This window comes from Panicum hallii, chromosome 5 (genome assembly GCF_002211085.1).
Source record: "Panicum hallii strain FIL2 chromosome 5, PHallii_v3.1, whole genome shotgun sequence".
Classification (NCBI taxonomy): domain Eukaryota; kingdom Viridiplantae; phylum Streptophyta; class Magnoliopsida; order Poales; family Poaceae; genus Panicum; species Panicum hallii.
The window spans coordinates 8,509,781-8,533,264 of NC_038046.1; the positions used below are offsets into that span (position 1 = coordinate 8,509,781).

General features: G+C 41.4%; 3 protein-coding genes across 6 annotated transcripts; 2 read left to right on the forward strand and 1 right to left on the reverse strand.

Moving 5' to 3' along the window:
* On the forward strand, window positions 1-15,059 carry LOC112892149 (ubiquitin carboxyl-terminal hydrolase 12-like). Of its 4 annotated transcripts, none has more exons than XM_025959249.1 (33): window positions 1-217; window positions 421-544; window positions 1,464-1,599; window positions 1,687-1,844; window positions 2,129-2,394; window positions 2,469-2,687; window positions 2,760-2,868; window positions 2,960-3,075; window positions 3,400-3,498; window positions 3,964-4,073; window positions 4,397-4,471; window positions 4,895-4,973; window positions 5,047-5,193; window positions 5,274-5,354; window positions 5,432-5,551; window positions 7,266-7,388; window positions 8,190-8,273; window positions 8,403-8,491; window positions 8,595-8,703; window positions 8,804-8,872; window positions 8,980-9,090; window positions 10,647-10,702; window positions 10,788-10,965; window positions 11,038-11,139; window positions 11,209-11,280; window positions 11,369-11,434; window positions 12,725-12,790; window positions 12,925-12,999; window positions 13,710-13,826; window positions 14,197-14,271; window positions 14,356-14,439; window positions 14,512-14,591; window positions 14,713-15,059. In XM_025959249.1, the coding sequence occupies exons 1-32, from the start codon at window positions 194-196 to the stop codon at window positions 14,560-14,562; spliced, it is 3,390 nt and encodes a 1,129-aa protein (XP_025815034.1). In that variant the 5' UTR covers window positions 1-193; the 3' UTR covers window positions 14,563-14,591; window positions 14,713-15,059. The 4 variants fall into 4 exon arrangements, with proteins under 4 accessions (XP_025815034.1, XP_025815036.1, XP_025815032.1 ...); XM_025959251.1 differs by having other exon boundaries at window positions 14,521-14,591; XM_025959247.1 differs by having other exon boundaries at window positions 2-217; window positions 14,350-14,439.
* Window positions 15,060-17,980: 2,921 nt separating this feature from the next.
* LOC112895147 (protein SPA, chloroplastic) lies at window positions 17,981-19,903 on the forward strand. The gene is made up of 4 exons (XM_025963025.1): window positions 17,981-18,421; window positions 18,507-18,543; window positions 19,413-19,496; window positions 19,616-19,903. The coding sequence occupies exons 1-4, from the start codon at window positions 18,137-18,139 to the stop codon at window positions 19,666-19,668; spliced, it is 459 nt and encodes a 152-aa protein (XP_025818810.1). The 5' UTR covers window positions 17,981-18,136; the 3' UTR covers window positions 19,669-19,903.
* A 207-nt stretch (window positions 19,904-20,110) lies between these two features.
* On the reverse strand, window positions 20,111-22,015 carry LOC112895146. The gene is made up of 2 exons (XM_025963024.1): window positions 21,708-22,015; window positions 20,111-20,772 (listed from the first exon to the last, which is right to left on the reverse strand). Exons 1-2 carry the CDS (start codon window positions 21,893-21,895, stop codon window positions 20,415-20,417), a joined length of 546 nt encoding a protein of 181 aa, XP_025818809.1. The 5' UTR covers window positions 21,896-22,015; the 3' UTR covers window positions 20,111-20,414.
* Between the last annotated feature and the right edge of the window lie 1,469 nt (window positions 22,016-23,484).

Genomic DNA, 23,484 nt, shown 5'->3' on the forward strand with positions numbered 1-23,484 from the left:
AGCCTTTATAACGAAAACCCTTTCTATTCCCCCCTGCTGCTCTTCCCCTTCTCCCCTCAACAGCTTCCTCCTCTCTTCGCCCCTCCCTAAACCCTAGCCTAGGGATCCCAAATCCGTTTTCTTCTGGGCGATCGCCGCAGCGATCTGACCCTTCGTCGGTCCACCGGCGCCGGAGCCGCTGTGCTGCATCACCATGGTTGTCCCGCGCGCCCCCGAGGTAAACCTCCGGACCCAATTTCCGCTCGCCCACTGCAACGCCTAGACGCTCCGTTACCGTTTGATAGAAGGAATTGGCGATCTGGGGTGGTTTTGATTCGATTCGATTCGATTCGGTTGGTGCCGCGTGTTGTGGTTTCTAGCCCTGTTTTTTTTTTTGGTCTTCTCCGTGTTCTGAACTGACCGGCTACTACTTTTTTGCAGCTGCCACAGCAGGACCAGGATGAGGAGATGCTTGTCCCGCATCAGGATGTCGTCGAGGGTCCGCAGCAGGATGTCGTCGAGGGTCCGCAGCAGCATGTCGTCGAGGGTCCCCAGCCGATGGAAGGTGAGTTTTTTGGTTAGCCTTTTGGGGGTCTTCTTGTCCATAGTTTGATATAGGCTGCATCTACTTTTTTTTTCCCGCTAATGCATTGTCTTTGTAGTGCCCTTTTCTTATTTTCCATGGTAAGACATGATTAGGACCATAGCACTGCTCTTTCACGGCCATAGTTTTTGATACCTGCTGGCGGCCACTCTAAAAAAATTACTGCTTTGCACTTATATCTGTTTAATCATGATACTGAAATAGTTGTCAACGTGTTTGGTTTGGTCAACCCAATAGATAGAAATGATTAATCGTTTTTGTAAATATTTGTCATCCTTTGTGACATCTTCCAATATTTGCGTCTGTTGTGATGTATGTAACCTATACGTTGGGTGTTGTCATGCTGCTGTGTTTTTATTTAACCACAAAATGTTCAAGAGAAAATAAATATTCTACATCATTAAGATTAAATTCATGCTCATTTGTAACTTTTGCTGATTATTTTAAAATGTACCATTGGAATTTCATTGTGAAGTGTATGCTCAATTGCTGTAAGTGTGGTTCCTACAGTTATTCTCACACATCTGAGACTATGATGATAATTGATAGGGTTATTTAACTAGAGCGTCAGATCAGACATTCTATGCAGCCTTGCATGCATTATGTTCATTGTGCCACCTGTGGGGCTTGTAGGTTACACGATTGGTGCTAGTTCTGGTTGTCAATAGTGTCTGCTATTAGTTATATAGGTCACTATGTCTTGTCAATGTAGAGTCACTATCAAAATGCCAGGTGTGTGCATAGTTGGTACAAATGTTGTAATTTTCTTGACAATTGATACTGTGGGTGAAGTGCAATGAAGCCTGAAGGATGTATAGTCCCATTACTTCTTGTTTTCTCTTTACTTCACTGATCACTTATTTCTTTGGTTGCCCTGCAGAATCTGCATCCACCGTTGAAAACCAACTCATGCCAGATCCCTCTACATCCAGATTTACATGGTCCATTGAAAATTTCTCCAAACGCAATGTTAGAAAGCATTACTCTGATGATTTTGTCGTCGGAGGATACAAATGGTGGGTAAATGCAACTGCTCATTGCTTCAAATTTTGTATTAGCCAGTGATAAAGCTTAGCTCAGTGCTTTATATTACCTCCTTGCAGGCGAGTGCTAGTCTTTCCTAGAGGAAATAACACAGATTACCTTTCAATGTACTTGGATGTTGCTGATTCACACTTGCTGCCTCCTGGCTGGAGTAGGTATGCACAATTCAGTCTTGCTGTGGTAAACCAATTAGACAGCAAAATGTCGATGAGAAAAGGTATTTCCTGTTATCTCTCACTGGCTCATCCTGATTATACATCCTTAAAATGCACAGTACTTTCTTTAGTGCTCCTAGCAATATTACTGTCTTGCTTTTTGTTTTTTTTGCCTGAGTGCAAGTGTCATTCATCAAATATGCAATTCAGCATAAACTTGACTCTGATTATTTATGAAGACAAACACTTAATTTTTTATATTTCCAATGTTTTTATGCCTATAAACAGGTTTAGGGAAGCATATTACTTAACACTTCCGTTTGACATGCTTTCTTTTTCCCCACAGAAGCAACACATCAATTCAATGCCCGCGAAAGTGATTGGGGTTTTACATCTTTTATGCCTTTGATGGATCTATATGATTTTAGTAAAGGATATGTTGTTAATGATAAATGCATTATTGAAGCTGAGGTTGCTGTGCGTAAAATTTTTGATTTCTGGAACTATGACTCCAAAAAGATGACCGGTTATGTTGGCCTGAAGAATCAAGGAGCTACCTGTTACATGAACTCTCTTCTTCAGACTTTGTATCACATTCCCTACTTTCGGAAGGTGGGACATCATTTCTAGTTTTGTCTTATAGTTGACCCTTCAGTGTGGTGCTGATGCTGAAATTAATATTTTAGGCTGTATATCATATGCCTACTACAGAGAATGATACACCTTCAGGGAGCATTCCATTGGCTTTGCAAAGTCTTTTTTACAAACTTCAGCATAGCGACAATAGTGTTGCTACGAAAGAGCTCACCAAATCTTTTGGATGGGATAGCTATGATTCATTCACGCAGCATGATGTTCAAGAATTGAATAGGGTTCTCTGTGAAAAGCTGGAGAACAAGATGAAGGTTTGTCATCTAACTTTGTTGAGAAAAGACCCCGACTCTTCCAAATGATCTGCAACTATTCTTCTCTCTCAGGGAACCACTGTGGAAGGAGCAATACAAAAATTATTTGAGGGTCACCATATGAATTATATCGAGTGTATTAGTGTTGACTACAAATCTACCAGGAAAGAGTCATTCTATGGTAGGTAACCAGAGAAAATATGGGCTTTCTTTTTAGTCTTTTAGTTGACAAGAGTCAATAGAGTATTTGTTTACCTTTTTTTCCCCCACAGATCTTGCACTTGATGTCAAGGGATGTTCTGATGTCTATGCATCATTTGATAAGTATGTTGCAGTGGAGAGATTAGAAGGCGATAATAAGTACCAATCTGAGGAACATGGTCTGCAGGTCAGGTCAACTTGGCATTGATATCTACAACTTTCAAATGCCGTATCAAAGTTTAGAAGATTTTTCTATTTGAATTTTAGATTTTGTCTGTGCAGTATAATTAGATTGTATTAGGTGTAGCATGGTAATCTAGGTTTTGCTGATTGGCTTGCATCCAGGTTCAAATTATTACTGAACTTAATATAGGCTTTATTTTATTGTTATTTGGATCATTGTGGGTTAAGTGCTAATTCAGATGCAGCAATGAACTGATAGAAGAGAGTTCCTGAAGATAATCATTAGATTATTTCTGCTGTTTGAAAGGATTTTCTATCTTTTTTTCAGGATGCCAAGAAAGGGATGCTTTTTATTGACTTCCCTCCAGTCTTGCAACTTCAGTTAAAACGGTTTGAATACGATTTTGTGCGGGATGCAATGGTTAAGGTCTGTACTTGGCCTCTTATTTTTATCTTAGCCTCTCTATGGATTTCCCTTTTCCGTGTTTTGTACTTATATTTTGGTGCTTATAATCTAAGAAAAGTCTACATTAATGTTCTATTGAGGCTAAGTTTTTTAATATGTTAGGATGTGGTAAAATTAGAGCTGTCAAATGTCAATGTTATATTTATATCATAGGAGCCTAGAATCACTCTTGAGCTTTCAGCTGTTTCATGTTTAAGGCTCACTGGCTTGAACTTTTTAAACGTAAAAAGATCAATGACGCAAATGCCATACACAATTCTTTCTGTAGGATTAGATTAGGCAAAAGTTCTGTTGTAGAGATATTCTAATGTAGTTCTCAGATGGAAACATTTATATCGGAGGCACACATTCAAGATGTTTTTTTGTTTACTTATGTTTTTCTTTTGCAATCCTGCTCTGTGTAATTAAATTGATTGCATGATGTAGATAAACGACCGCTATGAGTTCCCACTTCAATTGGATCTTGACAAAGATGATGGAAAATATCTTTCTCCAGAAGCGGATAGAAGTGTGCGTAACTTATATACTCTTCACAGGTAATAGTTACTGTTTTGTTTTTTTTTGTCACTTGAAAAAGGAAAAATCTTACAGTAGGTTGATAAATACTATAAGTATGATAGGATTTACAGGTTACATAAATTAATTATGCTCATCTTATTTAGATAACTGTTTATGTTTCTCATTTGTTAACAATAATAGTGGAGCAACCAACATGGTGAAGGTGTTTTTTTAAAACACATGCTTGTGAGATTAAGACACTTTCGCAATTCCGTAGTTGCTGGCTAGTTGCAGACTAATAGTTTTTGTTTTTGAGAGCATGTTGGATCCTTGGAGTAATATTTATAGCCTCTCAATGCAGTGTACTAGTTCATAGTGGTGGAGTTCATGGAGGACACTACTATGCCTTCATTCGCCCGGCGCTGTCTGATCAATGGTATATTCAGTTTGATATTTTAATGAGACTCTTATTTCACTACTTAACAGAGATGTTTCACTGGTACTAAATCATGTTCTTGTTTTAACCTGATCTGATAAGGTGATTCAAGGAATAACTGTACAATAAACATTGTATGAAGTCCGTACACATTTGATTTTGAGTAAACACAATTAAGTATTTTCATATACTCATGCATATTGTAGTTCCTTATTGATTTTTATTTTGTCACTGATGTAATTGTGACTCATGAGTCACGACCTCATAATGGAAAGGTCTGCAATCTGCATAAGGAAATTTCAATTAGATTTTTCAAGTGAACAAGATGTGTGTCCTATCTAAGAATATTCTGCACTACATTGTACAATCTTTGCAGGGATTTGTTATATTTGTAATTCATTTACTTTGCAAATTGAAATTTAGGTACAAGTTCGATGATGAACGGGTGACAAAAGAAGACATGAAGCGGGCGTTAGAGGAACAATACGGTGGTGAAGAAGAGGTAATACTTTCAAACACTAAAACTGCTTCAGTTGGTCTTAAGTACATCTTATTCTGAGAATCCTTTGTTGCAGCTCCCCCATACCAACCCTGGACTGAATACTACACCACTGCGATTTACTAAGCATTCAAATGCTTACATGCTTGTTTACATTCGAGAAAGTGATAAAGAGAAAATTATCTGTGATTTGGATGAGGAAGACATATCAGAACACCTTAAGGTAATACTTGTTTATTCAATTTCATTTATTAAATACTAAAATCCATAGAGTTTGTTTTAATATTACGGAAATCTTCCCAGGTTAGGTTAAGAAAGGAACAGGAAGAGAAGGAATACAAGAAAAAGGAGAAAGCTGAGGCTCACATGTTCACTGCATTGAAGGTTTGACTTGATTTTGCCCTTTTCAATATCTGATGGAGCTATGTCTCAGTTTTTACTAAATTTAAACAATCACTTAGGTGGCCCGAGATTCTGATTTGAAAGAGCAAATTGGAAGACATGTGCACTTTGATCTCGTGGACTTTGACAAGATTAATAGCTACCGTGCACCTAAGGACATCTCAATCAACGACGTCAAGGTAATTCGCTGGGCCTTATGGTTTGTTCTGATTTATGATATGTACTTTACTATCCTTTATTGTTCCATTTACCTTTCTATTATAACACTGAGTATAGACTGCAACGTTAGGAGTTCTCCTCTTGTTTCAAGTGTTCACAGTTTTAATTGAACCTAGTTTTTATATTAAAATTTTCTCTACAGCAGGGGGCTGAAATCTTGATTATCCATAAGTCACCAACGTTTAAAATAACTGAGCATTAGTTTTTATATTCAATTTACTTGTGCCGATGGCTGTAGAGGATCACTGTAGAGGTTTGCCAGTCAGCAGTGGTTACATGCAGTGAGCTGGAATGCCGAGGCGCCTGCCGTGCCGTTAGCCGTGGTGATGGGAAGCCACCGGTGGGCGGTGGATGCAGAAAGGGTGTCGGGTGCTGAGTGGTTAGTGGTGGCGACGCTAATGGCTCAGCAGGAGCCAGGTGTGTGGCAATGGGGAAGCATGGTCGGAATTGAAAAATATGGTGCCAGGTGAGTCGGGGAGGAGAGAGGAGGCGTGCAGGGGATGGAGGAGACTGCTCCTGGTAGCAATAAGGAGGAAGAGGCAGGGGCAAGCGATGGCAGTGCGGGGGCGTGGAGTCATGGATAGAGAAGAAATAGAGTCGAGAGGGGCCGGAGAGGCTGTAGAGTAGCTGAGTAGGGTGATGGGAGTCGTTGGATTTTTATCCAATGGTAAAAGAAGTGACTTGGCATATTTGGATCGCTACCGCAGTTTGCCAAATCGCGCCACAACTTCCGCGCCTAAACTGCGGCAGCTGTTTGGTTTGCTCCCAAACTTGCGGTGGGGCGTGGCACGGTCACATCGCCTAGTTCATATTTTATGCCGCAAGTCACTGAAAGCTTGGTGGATGAATCGTCTGCCACACTTCTGGTGCGGCCACAACAGTGGTGTTGCATATGAAGGCACAGTGCGGCCACAACAGCGGCGGTGCGCACGAAGGCACATACCAAACAGGGCTTTACACCAACACAAGTCACCTGATGAGGAGATACACCCTTTTATGTTGGAGTTACAATAAACAGTTTGTGACCAGAGGATTCTTGCATTAGGCATGAAAACACAGTAATTTGATGACTCAACTGATTGTCAAGTGCTGTAATAATAATAATTAACAAGTTATTAAGAATCTCGATGCATATTTTATAATGCAATTATTTCCAGGAGCTCATGCTACTCTTGCTTAAATATTCTTTTAGAGAGCGCCCAGTGGGATCTTTTTAATTCTAACACCAATACACCGATGAGTTGCTTAGGTTTGTCCCCTGAAAATAACATTTGTAGACTATGGCTGGGCAACTGTTCTAAGTGTAACTAGTTTATTATTATTAATGCTGTTAGTATCTAGCAAACAAGAAAAACATTTTTACTGAACTGCCAGTGGCATGGTCAGGTGGGTGTCCTGGAGTACCTGGGCACAGCCAGATTTTGCAAATGTCAATGGAGATAAGCTGTTTACAAGGCCTAAATCATGGTCGATTACCTCTGGGCACAGTTCACGCACTATCGAAAGTTTCTAGCAACCGCACTATGGACTGCTGTTGAAACAATTGCATTTGTTTGACATACACTTCGTAATTGTTATGTCAAAATCAGAATATTGTCTTATTTGTTATCTTTTGTATTGGCAAGAGCAGTTTATTATTATTATTATTGTTATTTCATGATGTTATGTTGGCAGGTGGAGCTTTCAAAAGAATTTGGCATCCCGGTAGAATCCCAACGATTTTGGGTGTGGGCTAAGCGGCAGAACAACACCTATAGGCCCAGTCGGCCATTGGACTTGCAGGAGGAAAAAACTGCTGTAAGTGGAATGCCCATTCTCGATGTTATGTTGGTGTTTGATGCTGTTAGAATACCATTCAAATTGTTCTCTTTAAAAGAACATGTTGGGTAACTGCCTCTACATTCACAATGGATGATGGATCTTTTAAAATTGAAAATGGTGTAAATATCTGACTGGAAACTTCATGAGGCATTTTCCTCCTGTTTTCTTCCAAGTAACTAGCATTGCAAGTGATGAATCTTTTGGGGCTTAAGGGGTGGAATTGTGCTTGCCCAGCCTTGCCATCTTGCAACCTGGGTCTCCCTTTGCTCCCGCATGGCCTCGAAATGTATGACTAACTCACTCATTTGTTCTAAGGACGAGGCAAAGTATAGGTCTCATGATTGTCCAAACATGTGTTTCCTCTCTTTGCATGTCAAAGAGTAATGGCACTTTTTTCAATTGGATGATGAATTCACTTGTATTTGGGGGCTTTTGTGGTGGCTGAAACAAAGATCAACTGAACAATTAATACCTTTTTGTATCATTTTGTGAAATTAATAGGAATGTCAAGTTCAGAAGCTTATACTGGTGGCTGTATGCCTCGTATCACGATAAATGCAACAAATCAATTAGGTCTTATATATGTTCTCTGTCATACAGTTGGATGACATACCAAATCCCTGTACTGTTAATTTCTTGTTTCCTTATTTTATGGATTTTCAACCTAATTTCTATTATGATATTCTTGAATTCTGCTGGTTTCTTTATCCTTTCATTTATTTTTGTACCTGTCAGTTATGTTGATTCAGCTAAAGTAATGTTCTCTCGTTTGGGCAGATTGGCATGCTTAAAGATGCAATAACTGTAACCAAATTACAGACTTCTGAAGTAAGGCTGTTCTTGGAGGTTCATTTCAGACAGGTTAGATGATTTACTTTTTCTTGCTTTTGTCCCCTTAGTTTTTCTACTAATGCAATTCGTCGACATAGCCATACTTTGATATGTCTTGGTTATTTCTTTACCATCTAACATAGCTTATAAGGCATACAGGAGAATCAACCAATTGTTCCTCCTGTGAAGACTAAAGAAGATATATTACTTTTCTTCAAGCTCTATGATCCTGAAAAGGAGTACCTAAGGTTTTCTTTTTCTCTCTGCTAGTCTGCTATAAGCTATATGTTTCTTTAGTTCAACCAATCAGACTGACTAGGTATTGTCATTGCTACTTGTTATTATGAACAGATATGTCGGAAGTTTTTTTGTGAAAGCATCAGGAAAACCATCTGATATAGTTGAAAGGCTGAATGAGATTGCTGGATTTCCATCTGATGAAGATATTGAGCTTTATGAGGTTAGAAATGGTTTTGCTGGAGCACCAGAACTTTCCTTAAATTTAGATGACCTTCAGGAAGTACCTGTGCTCCCTACTTATTTTCCTTAAATCTCTTTAGGAAATAAAGTTTGAACCAATTGTGATGTGCGAACCAATTGGAAGTAATGTTTCTTTCCATTCAAGCCAGGTTTGTACCAATTTTTTAATATTGATGCGTGGTGATATTAACTTTGGTTTACTTATGCCCTGTTATTTTTTGAAAAAGTGATATGCCCTGTTATTTGATGCTGGCAGATTGAAGATGGTGATATAATATGTTACCAAAAACGCTGTTTGCCAGATAAAATGGATCAATATCGCTATCCTACTGTCTCTTCTTTCTTTGAATATATTCATAATAAACAGGTAATTTATCTGGCATGAGGCATACTGCATATGTGTATTATTTCATTTGATTACCTTGAATTACTTAATGTCTCATACTTCCTGCATACTGTTTAACAACATGATCTTTATGTTCATGTGCCATCTGCCAATAACATCTGCAATTGAATGTCGTTCCGTTGTCCCATATTCTGCCTTCTGTTTATCTTTTGCTTGTCAAGAACACATCTCATGTCAACTACGATATATCTTTTGGTGGTTGGTTAGACTTTTGGTGGTTGGTTAGACTGTTGACATCTTGCTTTGTTTGAATTGTGGAGCTTGCAAACTGGAAATGCATCATTGGTCATTGACCATACTATCTATAGTTATTTATGGAGATAATATACAAGGAAAAGAGGCCACTATAAACTTTGTTAGTTTGGTAAACTGTCAGTACTGCATAATTGACTTGAATTTTGCTGTAAAGCAGTTGCTGATATAGATTTCATTAAAGATAAAAGCTCTGATTTGGTATAGTGTTATATGTAACAGGTAGAATGATTGAGAAGATAAATTTATTAGAAGCTTTAATGTTACCAAAAGACAAGGTTGCAACATAAATCTCTAGAAAAAGAACTGAAGAATAATAAGACATGCAGATTGGTTTTGAATTTATGTGCAATCATTTCCTTTGCTTCAAAAACCTTTAGTTGTTTTTTAGAACAGAGTATAATATATTTATAAGATTATCTACTTATATGTTTAAAGATTTCATGTGGCCAATTTTTAGCCTTTCTATATTTCAGAATGTATGTAAAAATTGTCAAGATATCTTATAATGGAGCATATTGAAAAAACAAGATAGTTCCCTTGTCTTCAAAGTAGTCCTTAAATTCTACATTGCAACAGAAATACCACTTCGTGGATTGATAATTCTTTTTGAGCTGCTGCTCTGGTTTCATCAACACCTTTATTTGTTTCTCTAACTTCTTCTTTTCCTAGTAATTGGGTTGAAACCAACTAATTCTTGTTTTTTAAGCTCCTACCTAACTAGCACGTTCTTGTACTAGCATGTGTGCTGTGACCATTAGAGCATATATTAGGCACTTTTTGGTCCTTTTGAAAGCGAATTTTATATGAATGAATGCTACTGAAATGTTTTTGTAGTTTGAAAATTTTCGTTGGAGGTCAATCTGTGTGCAGACTCTGAGCTATTGGCATTTTCTAAATGTTTTCTGATTTTTCGAGAAATGGAATGGGCTCAAAATTACTCCAAAATAATGTACTGCATCTTTGTGCAACAATAAAGGGGGAGAACTTTGTTTACTGCCCAATTCAATGCAGGCCTCTTCAGTGAGCTCAATTTGGTTGCAAAATGAAATTACATTTATTTGTTCCTAGTAGGGCAACCTGATATAATCATGTAGGGCATAACTGTATTATGGTTGTTAAATTCTGATTAGAACGTACCATCTCATGTGCCATCAATTTTCTTATTTGGCAAGTGTTTGTTTGCCTGTGTGATGTTAGATTTACTTAGTCCGAATGGTTAGTTGATTTATCTTTTTTCTGAGAATTGATTCCTATTTTTGTAGGTTGTCCATTTCAGATTGCTTGAGAAGCCAAAAGAAGATGACTTTTCTTTGGAGCTGTATGTGTTATTATTTTTGTTGAGCCTGCATCCATTTATTGATAATATTGTACCAATAAGTAACATTTAAAATTTTCTCATGAAGTTCAAAGCGTTTCACATATGATGATGTTGTTGAGAAGGTTGCTCATCAACTTGGTCTGGACGAACCTTCTAAAATTCGGCTTACTCAACACAATCCATTTTCTCATCAACCGAAACCTCACCATATCAAATACAGAGGTGTTAATTATCTTTCGGACATGCTACAGCATCACACTCAGGTTTGAAGTCCATTTTTTCGAGTGTTTTATTATATTTCTTATCAGATTATCGAGCCTCTTTTGATTTAGCAGATGTGTGACATATTATATTATGAGACACTGGACATTCCATTGCCTGAACTGGAAGGTCTGAAAACACTTAGAGTTGCTTTTCAAAATGCTACAAACTATGAGGTCAGTTTCTACATTTTATGCAGCTGCTTATATTTTTCCGACCATATTCTAAGACAGTTTTCTTGTCAGGTGTCATTTCACATCATGCGGTTACCAAAAAGTAACACTCTTTTTGATTTGATTGAAGACTTAAAGTCTAAGGTGTGTTGACTGCAGTAATTGCAAAATCTCTTTGAATGTGGTATTGGCATAGCGATTTCATTTCGCATACTTTCATTCCTTTTATTAGGTTGAACTTTCTTGTAATGACGCTGAATTCCGGCTTTTCGAAGTCTACCTTCACAAGATATGCAAGGTACTTAATAGTCCTATTTTTGAATGGAAGAATACTTCTCTATTTATTTATTCTTGAGTATTTTGAGTGAATCAATGGTTTCAGCCCTACAATCAAGGATACGTTTAATTTGGATGTTATTTGAGTTAGTAGTGCATACTTATCTGAAGCCAGTATGTCTGGCTTAGATCAAACTGAAAATTTGTATGGTGGGATCAAGATCTTATACCATGTAAATTTCTGGAATGGTAGCCATACCTCACCAATATTAGTAGAATTTCTGAATTCCGATCCTTGCCTAGCCTCCTTTCGCCCAAGCCAGTTGCTTATGAGTTACCTTAGGAGGTTAGATAATTGTGCACTCTCTAGGGGCTAATGAAGATGTGAGTACCTTTGGCTGGCAGCTCAGGTGGAGGTGCTTGAGGCTGGTTATATGCATCAAAGGTGGTTGGGGGCTTGTAGATGGGTGAGACCAGAGGACCGTTTAATTGCTGAAGGCATTGCACCAGTTATGGCAAGATCCCACTAGCTGTTTTTGATTACTGTGTCTGGGGATGGGAGGCTGGGTGCTGAGCAAATACACGTAAATATTATGTTCCTTTGAGGGGACCTAATCGAATATGTCACCTCTCTTTTTAATTTGTCCATCACATACCTAGGATGCACAAGCTAAGTAATCTTTTTTTCTGAGCAGTTCGTTATTGATCTTGTTAGATAGACACGGAAGTGACCAATCTAATGGATGCAAGTTTAGTGCAATTGTACTAAAATATTATGCCTCTTAGGTGTGTGAACCGGGCAATTATCTCGAAATGGAGGGAGTTAAATTCCATGTCCCTGCATTGCCCCCTTTTCTTTATGCCACTCCCTCTACTGTAGATACTGGTGGGTATGTTGATAGCAGTCCACCTGCTATGTGGTGTCGCTGAAGATGTAGATATCTTTTGCTGACAGATTGGGATGTGGGGCTTGAAGCCCTGCTAATGGTACCTGCTATGTGGTGTCGCTGAAGATGTAGATATCTTTTGCTGACAGATTGGGATGTGGGGCTTGAGGCCCTGCTAATGGCGCCAAAAATTTGGTGCATCTGGGGTTGAGGGGCTTGCATTTGGGTGCATTTGTGGTTCTTGTCGGTGTTTCTTTTTTGTTTGCTTTGGAAGAACGTGATGTGTTACGGTTGTACACCCATTACATTTTACCCGTGGCCTCATTTATAGAAAGTTGCCTTTCCCTTTGATGTTTGATCAAGATGATGTTATTTTTTAACAATTTCTCTTATACTGATCAATTGATGGCCTCGTATAATTTTAGGTGTATCAGCCAGGAGATACGATTGATTCAGTTAGTGACCAATATGGACCCCTTCGTATTGAAGAGGTACGCACCACCAATGGTAGTCCGGTTTTCCATTGGACTTTTGATGGTTTTTTTTTGTAAATATTAATTTTAGTGGTATAATCAACTCCCCCCCCCCCCCCCTCCTCACATACACACACATTTTTTTCTCACAGGTTCCTGAGGAAGAGAAAAATGCTGGGCCTCGAGACCGTTTGGTTCATGTCTATCACTTCTTCAAAGATAATCATGTATGTGTCTTTAATCATTTTGAGCTTGAAGGCTCATTGTAGTCATTTTATCCCTTCAAGCTCATTTGAAAGAAAGAACATATATCTTTCTTAAAATACTTGTTTTATAATATCAATGGAGAATATATTAAAATTGGTGAGGCTTTGTAAGGGTTGGCAGTTCATTTCCGCTAATAACAACCTTGTGCTGGTGAAGATTTCTCACAAAATGGAGGGCTAATCTTCACCAAAGTTGGTGATTGAAATGCCTGATGAACTATATTGGTCCTGTTAATGTGGCTTTAGGTAAAGCTTCATAGAGATGCATAGTCATGTTAGTATCACACCCATCATCCTACAAACTAATTAATAGCCACCACATGCATTTTGGGCAGATTGAAATTTAAAATAGTTATAAAATTGGTAGAGGAATCACAGATCATACGATTTTACTGCTGTAGTCAGATTGACTGGGGACTTACTGTTACCTTCGATGAACCGCTATATAGTGTTCTGACTACCTGCAGGTATCTGACCTGCTAAAACTATTTCATTTGGGTTTGTGATTCACTTATGAAATGTCTTCTGTACCTAGGTCTTTTTTTCCTTAGGAAATTTTCTTTCTCTGATGTTTTACAATGCTACTGTTGTGCTTGCTTACACACCTATTGAGAAGCCATCATGATTCAGCAGTTGTTACATTCATTGAATTAACCACTTTATCTCTTCAGCATAATCAATATTTTGGAGAACCTTTCTTCTTTTTAATTCGTGATGGTGAGGCTTTGGCGGATATCAAAGTGCGGATTCAGAAGAGACTCCAAATCCCTGATGAGCAGTTTCTAAAGGTACTTGTTTCAACCTTTGTTATATGATCGAACTCTGAATTGTATGATTTGTTATTTTGTCATTTAAGCACCTCTGGACTATCTATTCATTAACTGCTATTTACTGTTGATTTGAAATCATTCTGTGTTTTTTTTTAAAAAAAAGAGTTCCTGTGCAGTCTGTTTTAATGTGGATAGCATTGCTGCTTTCCCATGGCACACTTGCTGATTTTTACTGTCTTATCTAAATTTAATTCGAATGGGCATCTTGGTTTGGCTCGAGTAATATTCGCTGTGGTGTAGTGTAATATTTATATTTCATTTATTCTTCTTTTACTTTTGTTTCCTCTTATACTGGATAATATCTGATGTTTTATGTCTCTTTCATCAGTGGAAATTTGCTTGTGTTACATACAGTCGGACAGAATACCTCCAAGATTCAGATGTTGTATTGAGCCGATTCCAGGTTAGCTAAGTTTTCCCGTTTTCTGAAAGAAAATAAATATTGAAGAATTATATAATATTTTTTCTTTGTATCTTAAAGAAACAGAAACCTGTTTATGGGCCGTGGGAACATCATCTTGGATTGGAGCATACAGCCACTACCCCAAAAAGGTCTTTCTTAGCCAGTCAGGTATTATTCTGAAGAATGCTAACATTAAGGCTTACTGTTAAATATTGGGCTTATTCTGATTATGGATTGAAGCAATTGCAGAACCGTCATTCTTTTGAGAAGCCAGTGAAGATTTACAACTAAAGTTGGCAATATTTTTTCGTGGTAGAATGGTGAGTGCCTCCTTGTTTCAATTGTGAAAATGAATTGTTAGGAACATCTTTAGTTGAACTAGGTATGTCCTGATGTATGTCTCACTATATGTCGTTTTGGTGTGCTGCTTTGTAAACGCAGATGAACTGGATATGAGGGCGCTGTCTTGTTCCAAAAGCAATAGCTTTATGTTTTTGGTCATGTACAGGGTGGAGGCTTTTGCATGAGTAGATCTGTGGCCAGTTTATCTAAAGAATTTTCATTGGGTGGATGTACAGGCTCTTATAGCAACTTTTCCTTGTAGGAAGTTTCTGGAAGCTGTATATCGGGGTCGATTACAATGTTTTTTTGTGTGTGTTCCCTTGCAGTGCTGTGGGAAGCTGTTAACATTAGCCTCAAGGAAGATGGAACCTGTTTCAGGTCTAAATACAATTGATTGGGTGTTGTCTGTTGTTTTTATCGTATGTCAGTATGTCACTCTTCTGGCAGTTACCTTTTTTTATCTTTCTAGTGGTACCTAGCTTACAGTAGAATTGATGAATTTTTACAGTTGTGGCTGGCTGTCGTTTGAGTTGTTTAGACCAGTTCATTTGACACAGTATTTGGTGAGTAGTTGAATTTATCTAGAAAAACAGGTTTGCATCGTTTGTTGATACTATTGCTATGTGGTCACTTTTGGCAGAACTGTTAATCTAGAGGAAGGTTCTGATCTCTAGATGCAAGGCCAAGGGTGGTCGGACCTGCCGAAATGTAACTTCGTTCGAAGAAGAATGCAATTATGGTTATGCACGGAATTTTATTCTACTGGGACGTAGGGAGTGCGGCTGATGTTATTATGTTGGTAACCTTAAACGGGTTACAGTGTTAGATTCCTTTAATCGGTAAACAGGCTAGTTGTATGATCGCTGACTCAGTGGGATCTGAGACCAGATATGAGATAAGGGACAATGAAATCGTACATTTAACCGTGAATAATTTTCTCGAACCCAAATGGTATCTTCATGTTATTCATCAAATGTTGAATTATGAACCGTGAGTAATAAAGGTTCAAAAGCTTAGCATAAGAGCAAGGGCATGTTTGGATCCTCCTAATACTCATTAAAAGTATTAAATTTATATTAATTACAAAACTAATTGTATAAATAGATGGGAAGGATATGTTAATTCTAATTAATTCATCATTAGTACATATTTATTGTAGCATAACATGATCAAATTATGGACTAATTAGGTTTAATAAATTTATCTCATAAATTAGTTTTATAATTAGACTATATTTAATCTATATCTTTGCCTGTAAAGAGCCGAGCGGACCGTTTCTGGTATTTGACTTTTGGTCCATCATCTCGAGGACATGTGGGCCCTCTGCTCAGCATCTATCTTTCCCTCTTTTGTGCCCAGCGGGAGAACGAGGAGGCCGGCGAGCGACGGGTGGAGGCAGGGGAGCGGAGGCGGCGCGGCCCGGCGAGCCCCGTGCGGAGGCGGGTCGGAGGCGGTGCGGTTCCGGCGAGCCGTGGGCAGAGGCCGGCTGGAGCCGAGGCGACGCGGGGTGGCGAGCCACGTGCGGAGGCCGAACGAGCGGCGGCAAGCCGCGCGGAGGAAGGGCGGAGTGGTGACCAGGCCGGTCGGTGCGGGCGGAGGCGGTGGCGAGGCGGAGGCAGCACAGCCCAAGCCAGCCGATGTGGCGGCGTGGGTCCAGCTCGGCCCGTGCGGTTGGAGAGCGGCGAGTGACCAGCTCGTGGCTGGCGACGCGCGAGTATGCGGCCAGAGGCCGGCCGCGGGGCCATCGGCGCGCGAGCAGGCAAGGTTGGGTAGACGAGCGGAGTTGGAGAGAGAGGCCCTGGGTCAATATAAAATAGCTGTGGGTCCCACAAAACTTGGTAAACCGTGCCAACAGCAAGATCCAAGGTTGTGTATCAGAGCGAGAACAATAGTTTAGCCCGCCGCCGACTATAAGAGTTTGCTATGTTATCTAAAATTAATATTATAGTCAATAAATATAATAGATTGGCTATTATGTTAGCTAAAAAAGTGTTGCGTAATTAATATTAGATCCACTTGCATACTCTCATTCTCTCACCTCAGTCTGGAAATTTGTGCTATAGCCAGTTATGAGCTGGCTACTATCCTACGCCTCAGCATAAATATAATAAAATAAGACTTATAGCCAGTTGACTAGATCTTATTGTACCTGCTCTTAGAACTCCAGCGTATAATCTTTTACAAGGCGCAAAGGATTTAGCTTTTTATCTACGGTGGGACCTATTAGAAAGTAAAAATAGTGCTTTTTTCCTCCCACCTCTACTTTCTGCCCCTAGATTGAGACCACTGGTATGGTACGTTTTCTCTGACAAAACGATCACATCCTACCTTTTTCTCTCGTTGCACCGGATGCTCAACTTGGCCTCAGGTGCTTGGGAGCAGTCATAAAAAATTTTGCTCCAATGTATTGCACACTTGCACACCTTCCATCCATTTCTCTCTTACTAGCGCCACCCAGAAACAACTCTTATGGTATTTATAGATGAGTGCAAACTTACTCTACCTTTTTGCGGGTGCCTCTGGTTGAGTCCCACCCGCGTATGCATCTCTTTTTCCGGCACCTTGATAAAAACCATTGCGGAACATGCCTCTCGCTAGAGCGAAAAAGTTCTCTAAAAAAAACAATAATGCTATAAGTCGAGCGTTTCGATGCCGCTTAATTATTGGGACGTCACGTTAACCCACGCATCCACCACGTGCCTCTACCCATACCACATATTTGTAACTTCAACTCTTATATATTCTTCCGATGGATATCAGCTCGATCGACGCGGTTTTTCCGCTCGCATCGCCTCGCGCGCACAAACTTTTGCAGGTCCACCTCCCCGCACCATGCTACTTGCAGCAGTGCTCGCACCATCGGGTAGTCTCCGAGATGCCACCATGGAGACACTTCTTATCATGGACAAATGGCTCGACTTTGCACCTCTCCTTTGCTCGTCTCTTCTATTTGCATGTAAAATATCTCTACTATGAAATTCGAATACATTAATATTTTTTCTTTGTTAATCAAAATATAGCATAAAAAGTATATATTCGATCATACTTTTATAAAATCACATTTAGTGTTATAGGGTGATAATATATTTATATGTTATTCATCTGTAGCAACGTACTGTCATATTTAGCCTCTAAAAAAGCAACTAAAGCTTTTTAGCCTCAGCTCCCAAGGGTGCCTAAATGGGTCTAACTTTTCCAATCCGGCCCCTTACCAACCTCACATGATTAGCATGGCTGCTTTAATAACCTTTGATCCCTCCATCCAAACAGGAACTAAACTTAGTCTCTGGACTAAATTTTAGTGTAGGGATTAAAGGGGTCCAAACATGCCCTAAAAGAGAGTATGATTTCAAGCCAGTGTCGACCTATCACAAATCGGTCCTTTCTCTCCCATCACGCAGTGATTTGAAACGTTCGAAATCGGTGGAAAGCCAGGGATTGGAAAGGGAAAAAAAATTATCCGAACAACGCCCTCCTATCGCTGCCACGTCACCGTATCGTTTCCAGCTCTCCTCCCCATCCCATGGCTGCCCTTCTCTGCCCCGCCGCCGCCTCCTGCCGCTCCGCTTCCTTCCGTCGCCGCGCCGCCTCTCCCGATACGCCGTTTCCCTCCAGGCGGCACCAAGGAGGCGCATCGCCAGTCCCGCTCGCGTCCGCAGTCGCTCCTCCGCCGCCGCCGCCGCGGGCCCTCGCCGCGGCATCCTACGGCTACGGCGGCGACCTGCTCAGGCCCATCGACACGCAGACGATCATCATAGCCGCCGCCGTCATATCCGCGGTCTCCCTCTCCCTCGTACTCGGCCTCAAGGTCTCCGCTGCTGGCATTTCTTTCTTCTTGCTGGATTGCAGGCTGCTGGCCTCCGGTTGTGATGTTCTTTGCTGCCTCGTTGCAGGGGGACCCGGTGCCTTGCGACCGGTGCGCTGGAAATGGTATTACTTGAGGCTTGCTGCTTCTCCTCCATTATGTTCTTGTTTCGGGTGATAGTCTAGTAATTACTAATTAGCCTGCAGCAAACAGTACCTTTTCCGTTTGCTGATGGGTGGTAACTCGTCTGGAGTGTGAGCAAAACTGAGGGAGGGGTGCTAATGTGGCGTATGCCTGTTCCATGATGCATGTTAGGGTATATTTGAGGTTAGTAAGTTCCTTATGCCGCATTGTCTAATTGGGGGTTCACCTTTGCTCCATTAGATTGCTGGGTGACATACTTAATATATAGACACTTGCTTTTATGAATGACGCAATTTGTTAAGTATTCGGTTGAGTCTGCAAACACAATGTCTAGATGATTATATAGTTCAAATGGGATCAGTGCTTTGCTTGGTTGTTTTCTTAGTAGTTTCAATGCCCCCTTACAAATTGGTGAAAATTATACATTTACATGTAATTCTTCTGTATACATTGAAACTTGAAAGACTATGGCTAACAAAATGGCCATGGAAATGGTTAGTTTCGTGTGGTATTATGCCATTGTAAGAATGTAGCTAATGTTCAGGCTAGATGGGTTTCCTTAAATCTTTTGTCCCTTGGCTTTTTATTGGCAGACCCTTAAATTAACCTATATATGCCCCATGTATGTCCATTGCACATTTACACCCTCACTTTACTGGGGGATAGAAAAAAACATGTTTGATCATTTCAACAATTATAGGCTTTTTTATAGATGTTGCTGAGACAAATGATCCCTTTGCGTTGCTGATTAAATGTTGATGTTATTCAACGACACCACTTTATAGTTACATGCTTATAATGTTTTGTACATGTATGACGTATTAATAACCTTTTCTGTGTTGCTAACCAGGGGGCACGAAGTGTGTGTTCTGCAACGATGGAAAAATGAAGGTGGAGAATGGAGTCGTCGAGTGCCGTGTCTGCAGAGGAGCAGGTTTCTCATGTTCCTTGTTTCATAGCGCATAGCACAAGAGAATAAATCTGAGTTTGAAGTTGGGGTTGCAGCGGATATTCTTTCAGCATTAATCCTGACTATGTACATTTCTCACGCAGGGCTGATACTCTGCAAGAAGTGTGCTGGTTCTGGATACTCTAAGCGGTTGTAGCGGAGCGGAGCCCCAGTTAGCTAACAATCTGTGCAGTTTTACATCCTAAAAGCTGGACTTTGTAGTTTGTACAGATATATAAACAACTCTCTGTCAGCAAATATGCTCAGGTAGAGAGGAGTTTGAAAGGGGGCTGATTTACGGCTTTGTAGATATATTACCAGTTGCAGTTCAATGACGATGCGCTTGTCTCTGTGATCAAACTGTTTACACGAGATTTCGTGTTTGTGTGAAAGATCGACTGAGCGAGCGGCATCATAACTATACCGCTGACGGCCTCACACAAGTGGAAAGCTTTTTCAGGATCTATTTGTAGCGAATGCACCAGCTGATAAAACTAATGACGTTCTCATGTTCGGGGCGCTCCATATAAGGGAAAAGGAGAAAAAGAAAAGCAGCAGCAACAGCAATACATCATACTGTGAAGTAGGAAAATTCATGATAAACTTTCAGCTCAAAACACAGCCTGTGCATGAGAATGCAAACTTGTTCAATTGCAGGGTCTGCAAACAGTGCTATACAAAATGGCCTTGCAAACCGAACCATACCGGAAGAAATAGTCCCGACAGAGTCAGGTAAATTGCTTCATCATATACCTTACCATACTAAGAGAGTCTAAACTGCACCTGCAACTCGCAAGTACGCAATTTGTTACAAAGAGACATATAGGGAAGCTAAGTTTGTCAGGCACAGCTCTCACTTCACGGTTTCAGCTCTGAAGACACATGCCAGCTAACTGCAGCTGCTTACACATCTGAAATCTGGCTGCTGAATTCTGAGTAGTCACCCTCCTTCGCCTTCTTTGTAGTACCTTCCTCAATATGCCTCTCTGCAGGTTGTCTTTGAAATGGGCTTGGTTGCCTGTCATGGGTAGAGGGAAAACCAAAAGATTTGAAGAAATCGTTGGTCATTCGCTCGGCTTCATTTAGGACACTGTCAAGGCTCCCAAACAAGCCTTTCTCGAGGGCTTCGATGTCACTGCGAAGTCCTGGGAATGCAAAGGGCTCGTCTGTTGGAAAGCCAAGAGAAAGCGAACCATTCTTCATTTCTTCTGTGACATCTTCTTCAGTGTTCTCAGTTTTGGATTCCACCAGTTCAGAGGGCCTAAACAAAGATAAAGCATTCCAGGGGGTAAGAAATTTGTGGATAACATGCCAACATCAAAATCAGAAAACTGATTCCAAGAAGTTTGTAATACCATACAAAATAGGAAATGGAAGTAGTCCTTAATGAAAGAGCAATACAAGAAACTTTAGTTGCTGTTTTCTCTTGGATAAAAGGTAAGGTGCAAAAATCTGAAGACATGTTAACTTGAGGTGATTTTTCAATACTACTGCACATGTATCTTTCCCAAGAGATGTTTATATCTTTGATGAGTAAAAACAGCATCGAATGTCCTTGCTGATATAGCAGCGTGTACAAGAATAGTTCAAGTAGTTCCTAACATTTCACTAATTAGATTAGACCAGATGTAAAATAGAGCACTGTAAAATTCGAAACTGCCCATAACACATACAGGAGAAAATATGCAAGCACCAAGTTAGCAACAACAACTCTCAAAAGTAATAGTAACACCAGAACCTACTAGGAAATGGAAGTAGAGCACAACTAAACTAGCCGCAAGCTCTAAAACTTTAACATATAACCCATACGAGTTGGCACCTAAAACTGCAGGCATAGCCATCCCCAGTTGTAAGCCTAAAAGATACCGGTTCCATACTTCCATTCCATACAACGAGAAGTACCCGCAAATTTCACAACATATCAGGACAACCGAAACCGTACTGCAGGCACATGATTTTGCTTTCTTAATGGTGTCAATCATCCCCTGATCCCCGCATCGCCTCATCAGGTCTAGCATCTCACGCAAATCAATTCACACGGTGCGGTGATACCGCAGGATCACAACCGCCACCGATTAAACCCCCAAAGACAACGGGACATCAACACTACCAGCACATAATAAAATTGAAGACGCGAATCTTGCAGGGAGGCCAGAACGGATCGAGGGAAGCGCGCGAGGGCGCGGGCTTACACACCTGCCGACGCAGTCGCGGAGGAGCTGCTCCGTCTTCTCGCACTTGCGGACGAACCGGCCGGGCTCGACCTCCTCCGTGTGGCAGCGGGACTGCACCACCCGGCGCGTGGCGCACTGCGCCCCCTCGTCCCCGCCGCCGGCGAGGCCCCGGCCGCTGTCGCCGTCGTCGTCGTGCCAACGCCAACCCATGGGGCCGAATCGGAATTGGGGAATCGGAATCTGATCTGGGTTTGGGCCGCTCGACTCGGCTTCGGTTTATTCCTGGTCGCGGCTTTGGTGGGCTTGTCTTGGGGAGCAATCCACCAAGCCAGCGTGCGGAGGAAACCGGCGGCGTGGGCTGGGTGGCTCTAGAAGGATGTGGAAGGCCTCGTTTGTCTGGACAACGCGTGCACTTCACTTTCCTCTAAAAAACAATTGGATAGCACTTTTCTTTCTTCAAGGAAAATAAATTAATTTACACCTCAAAAAATAATTATTTTATGCAGCAATTTTAGGTTCAGATAAGAAAATCAAAGTAAGTAACTACGGGAAATAGTCTTATAATTTCACCATATAATATAATGCAGCCGCAAGCGCCGTTTCACAATGTGGTGGGGTTTATACAGGTCGCGGGATTTTGCGGGCAGGAATTTATCGAAAATATTATTGTATTTACAGTGGAAAAACTTGATGGGAATGGAGACTGTTAATATCCTTTCCACAAGGCTCCTGATGATATGGTTCTTGCCTTGAACGTTTGTTTATTCAGATTCAGCAGAGGTACGAGGCGGGTGCCTGCCCATCCTTTTCGGCGGATCGTCTCCAGGAGCTGCCAAGTTCGGCTACCTGAAAATCCGAGTTTGACTTGTCAAGGCAGCATCCCGGCTGCGGGGCTGCGGCTCCCCAGGCTAGTAAACTAGCCCGGTGCCTCGGCACGGCAGGGCCGACGAGGCGACGTCATGTCGGAGCGGAAGCAAGGCCGCGAGGGACGGGCTCCACTCCGACGCATCCTGCTCCTCTGACCTCTGCGCGCGGCAGCTTGCGGCGGCATCGGCATTGCCGGTGGTGACGTTACATGTCCGAGGAGCGCCGGCCGATTTCGCGGGGGGGGTGGGTGTTGCGCTTGCGCTTGCGCTTCTAGCCTTCTTCGCGTGGCATCAACGGCGACGGGCGCAGCCGGGCCGGCGTCGTCAGGCAGCAAGCCCAACGAGTGCGCGCGGAGGCCTCCTGCTCCTGTGACGATTCCCATGGAGGCCGCAGCCATGAGAGATCGAGGAGTAGCTGAGGTCGCGCGTCCGAATGCCAAGCTCAGCCACTCCCGGTCTTGGCCTGGTTGGTGAATGGAGCATCGACCACTTTCGGGTTCCCCATCCCGGCGGCGTGGAGCGCTTTGATGCGGATGAGCGCCGGCGAGGAGGGATGGCCGTGGTCAAATCTCTGGACTTTGTCCCTGTCGTCAATGGTGGCTGGTGTACCGGTGTGCTTGCAGGATTCGTTGGTCAGATGTTACTAGTGCAGGAAGTTCAAAGGGCTGACATCCAGTTCCTCTGTAGTCTGCAATCTTGTGCAGATCAACACCAGGAGAACGGTGCCAGATAGGCTTCCATTCCATGACAACAATCTGATTTTGAGGACAGAACAGTTGGATGCTCCAGAGTCCAGACTCACCCCCACAACGCCCCTTATGGATTTCTGAAACAGTTCAGATTCTTTGCAATGAATTGTGTTTGCTAGGTTCGATGGATTAAAGTTGAGCGTTAAACTTTAGCATTTATTAGCAGTTATATGTTTGCTAAACA

Bases quoted from the DNA above. Each gene is read 5' to 3' on its own strand.
- LOC112892149 (XM_025959247.1), top strand. From the start codon at position 194: ATGGTTGTCCCGCGCGCCCCCGAG. The intron at 4,074-4,396 runs GTAATAGTTACT...CTCTCAATGCAG, and splicing joins AACTTATATACTCTTCACAG to TGTACTAGTTCATAGTGGTG. The intron at 8,704-8,803 runs GTTAGAAATGGT...AAATCTCTTTAG, and splicing joins AAGATATTGAGCTTTATGAG to GAAATAAAGTTTGAACCAAT.
- LOC112895147 (XM_025963025.1), top strand. From the start codon at position 18,137: ATGGCTGCCCTTCTCTGCCCCGCCGCCGCCTCCTGCCGCTCCGCTTCC. The intron at 18,422-18,506 runs GTCTCCGCTGCT...GCCTCGTTGCAG, and splicing joins CCCTCGTACTCGGCCTCAAG to GGGGACCCGGTGCCTTGCGA. The intron at 18,544-19,412 runs GTATTACTTGAG...GTTGCTAACCAG, and splicing joins CGACCGGTGCGCTGGAAATG to GGGGCACGAAGTGTGTGTTC.
- LOC112895146 (XM_025963024.1), bottom strand. From the start codon at position 21,895: ATGGGTTGGCGTTGGCACGACGACGACGGCGACAGCGGCCGGGGCCTC. The intron at 20,773-21,707 runs GTGTGTAAGCCC...ATCTTTGTTTAG, and splicing joins CTCCGCGACTGCGTCGGCAG to GCCCTCTGAACTGGTGGAAT.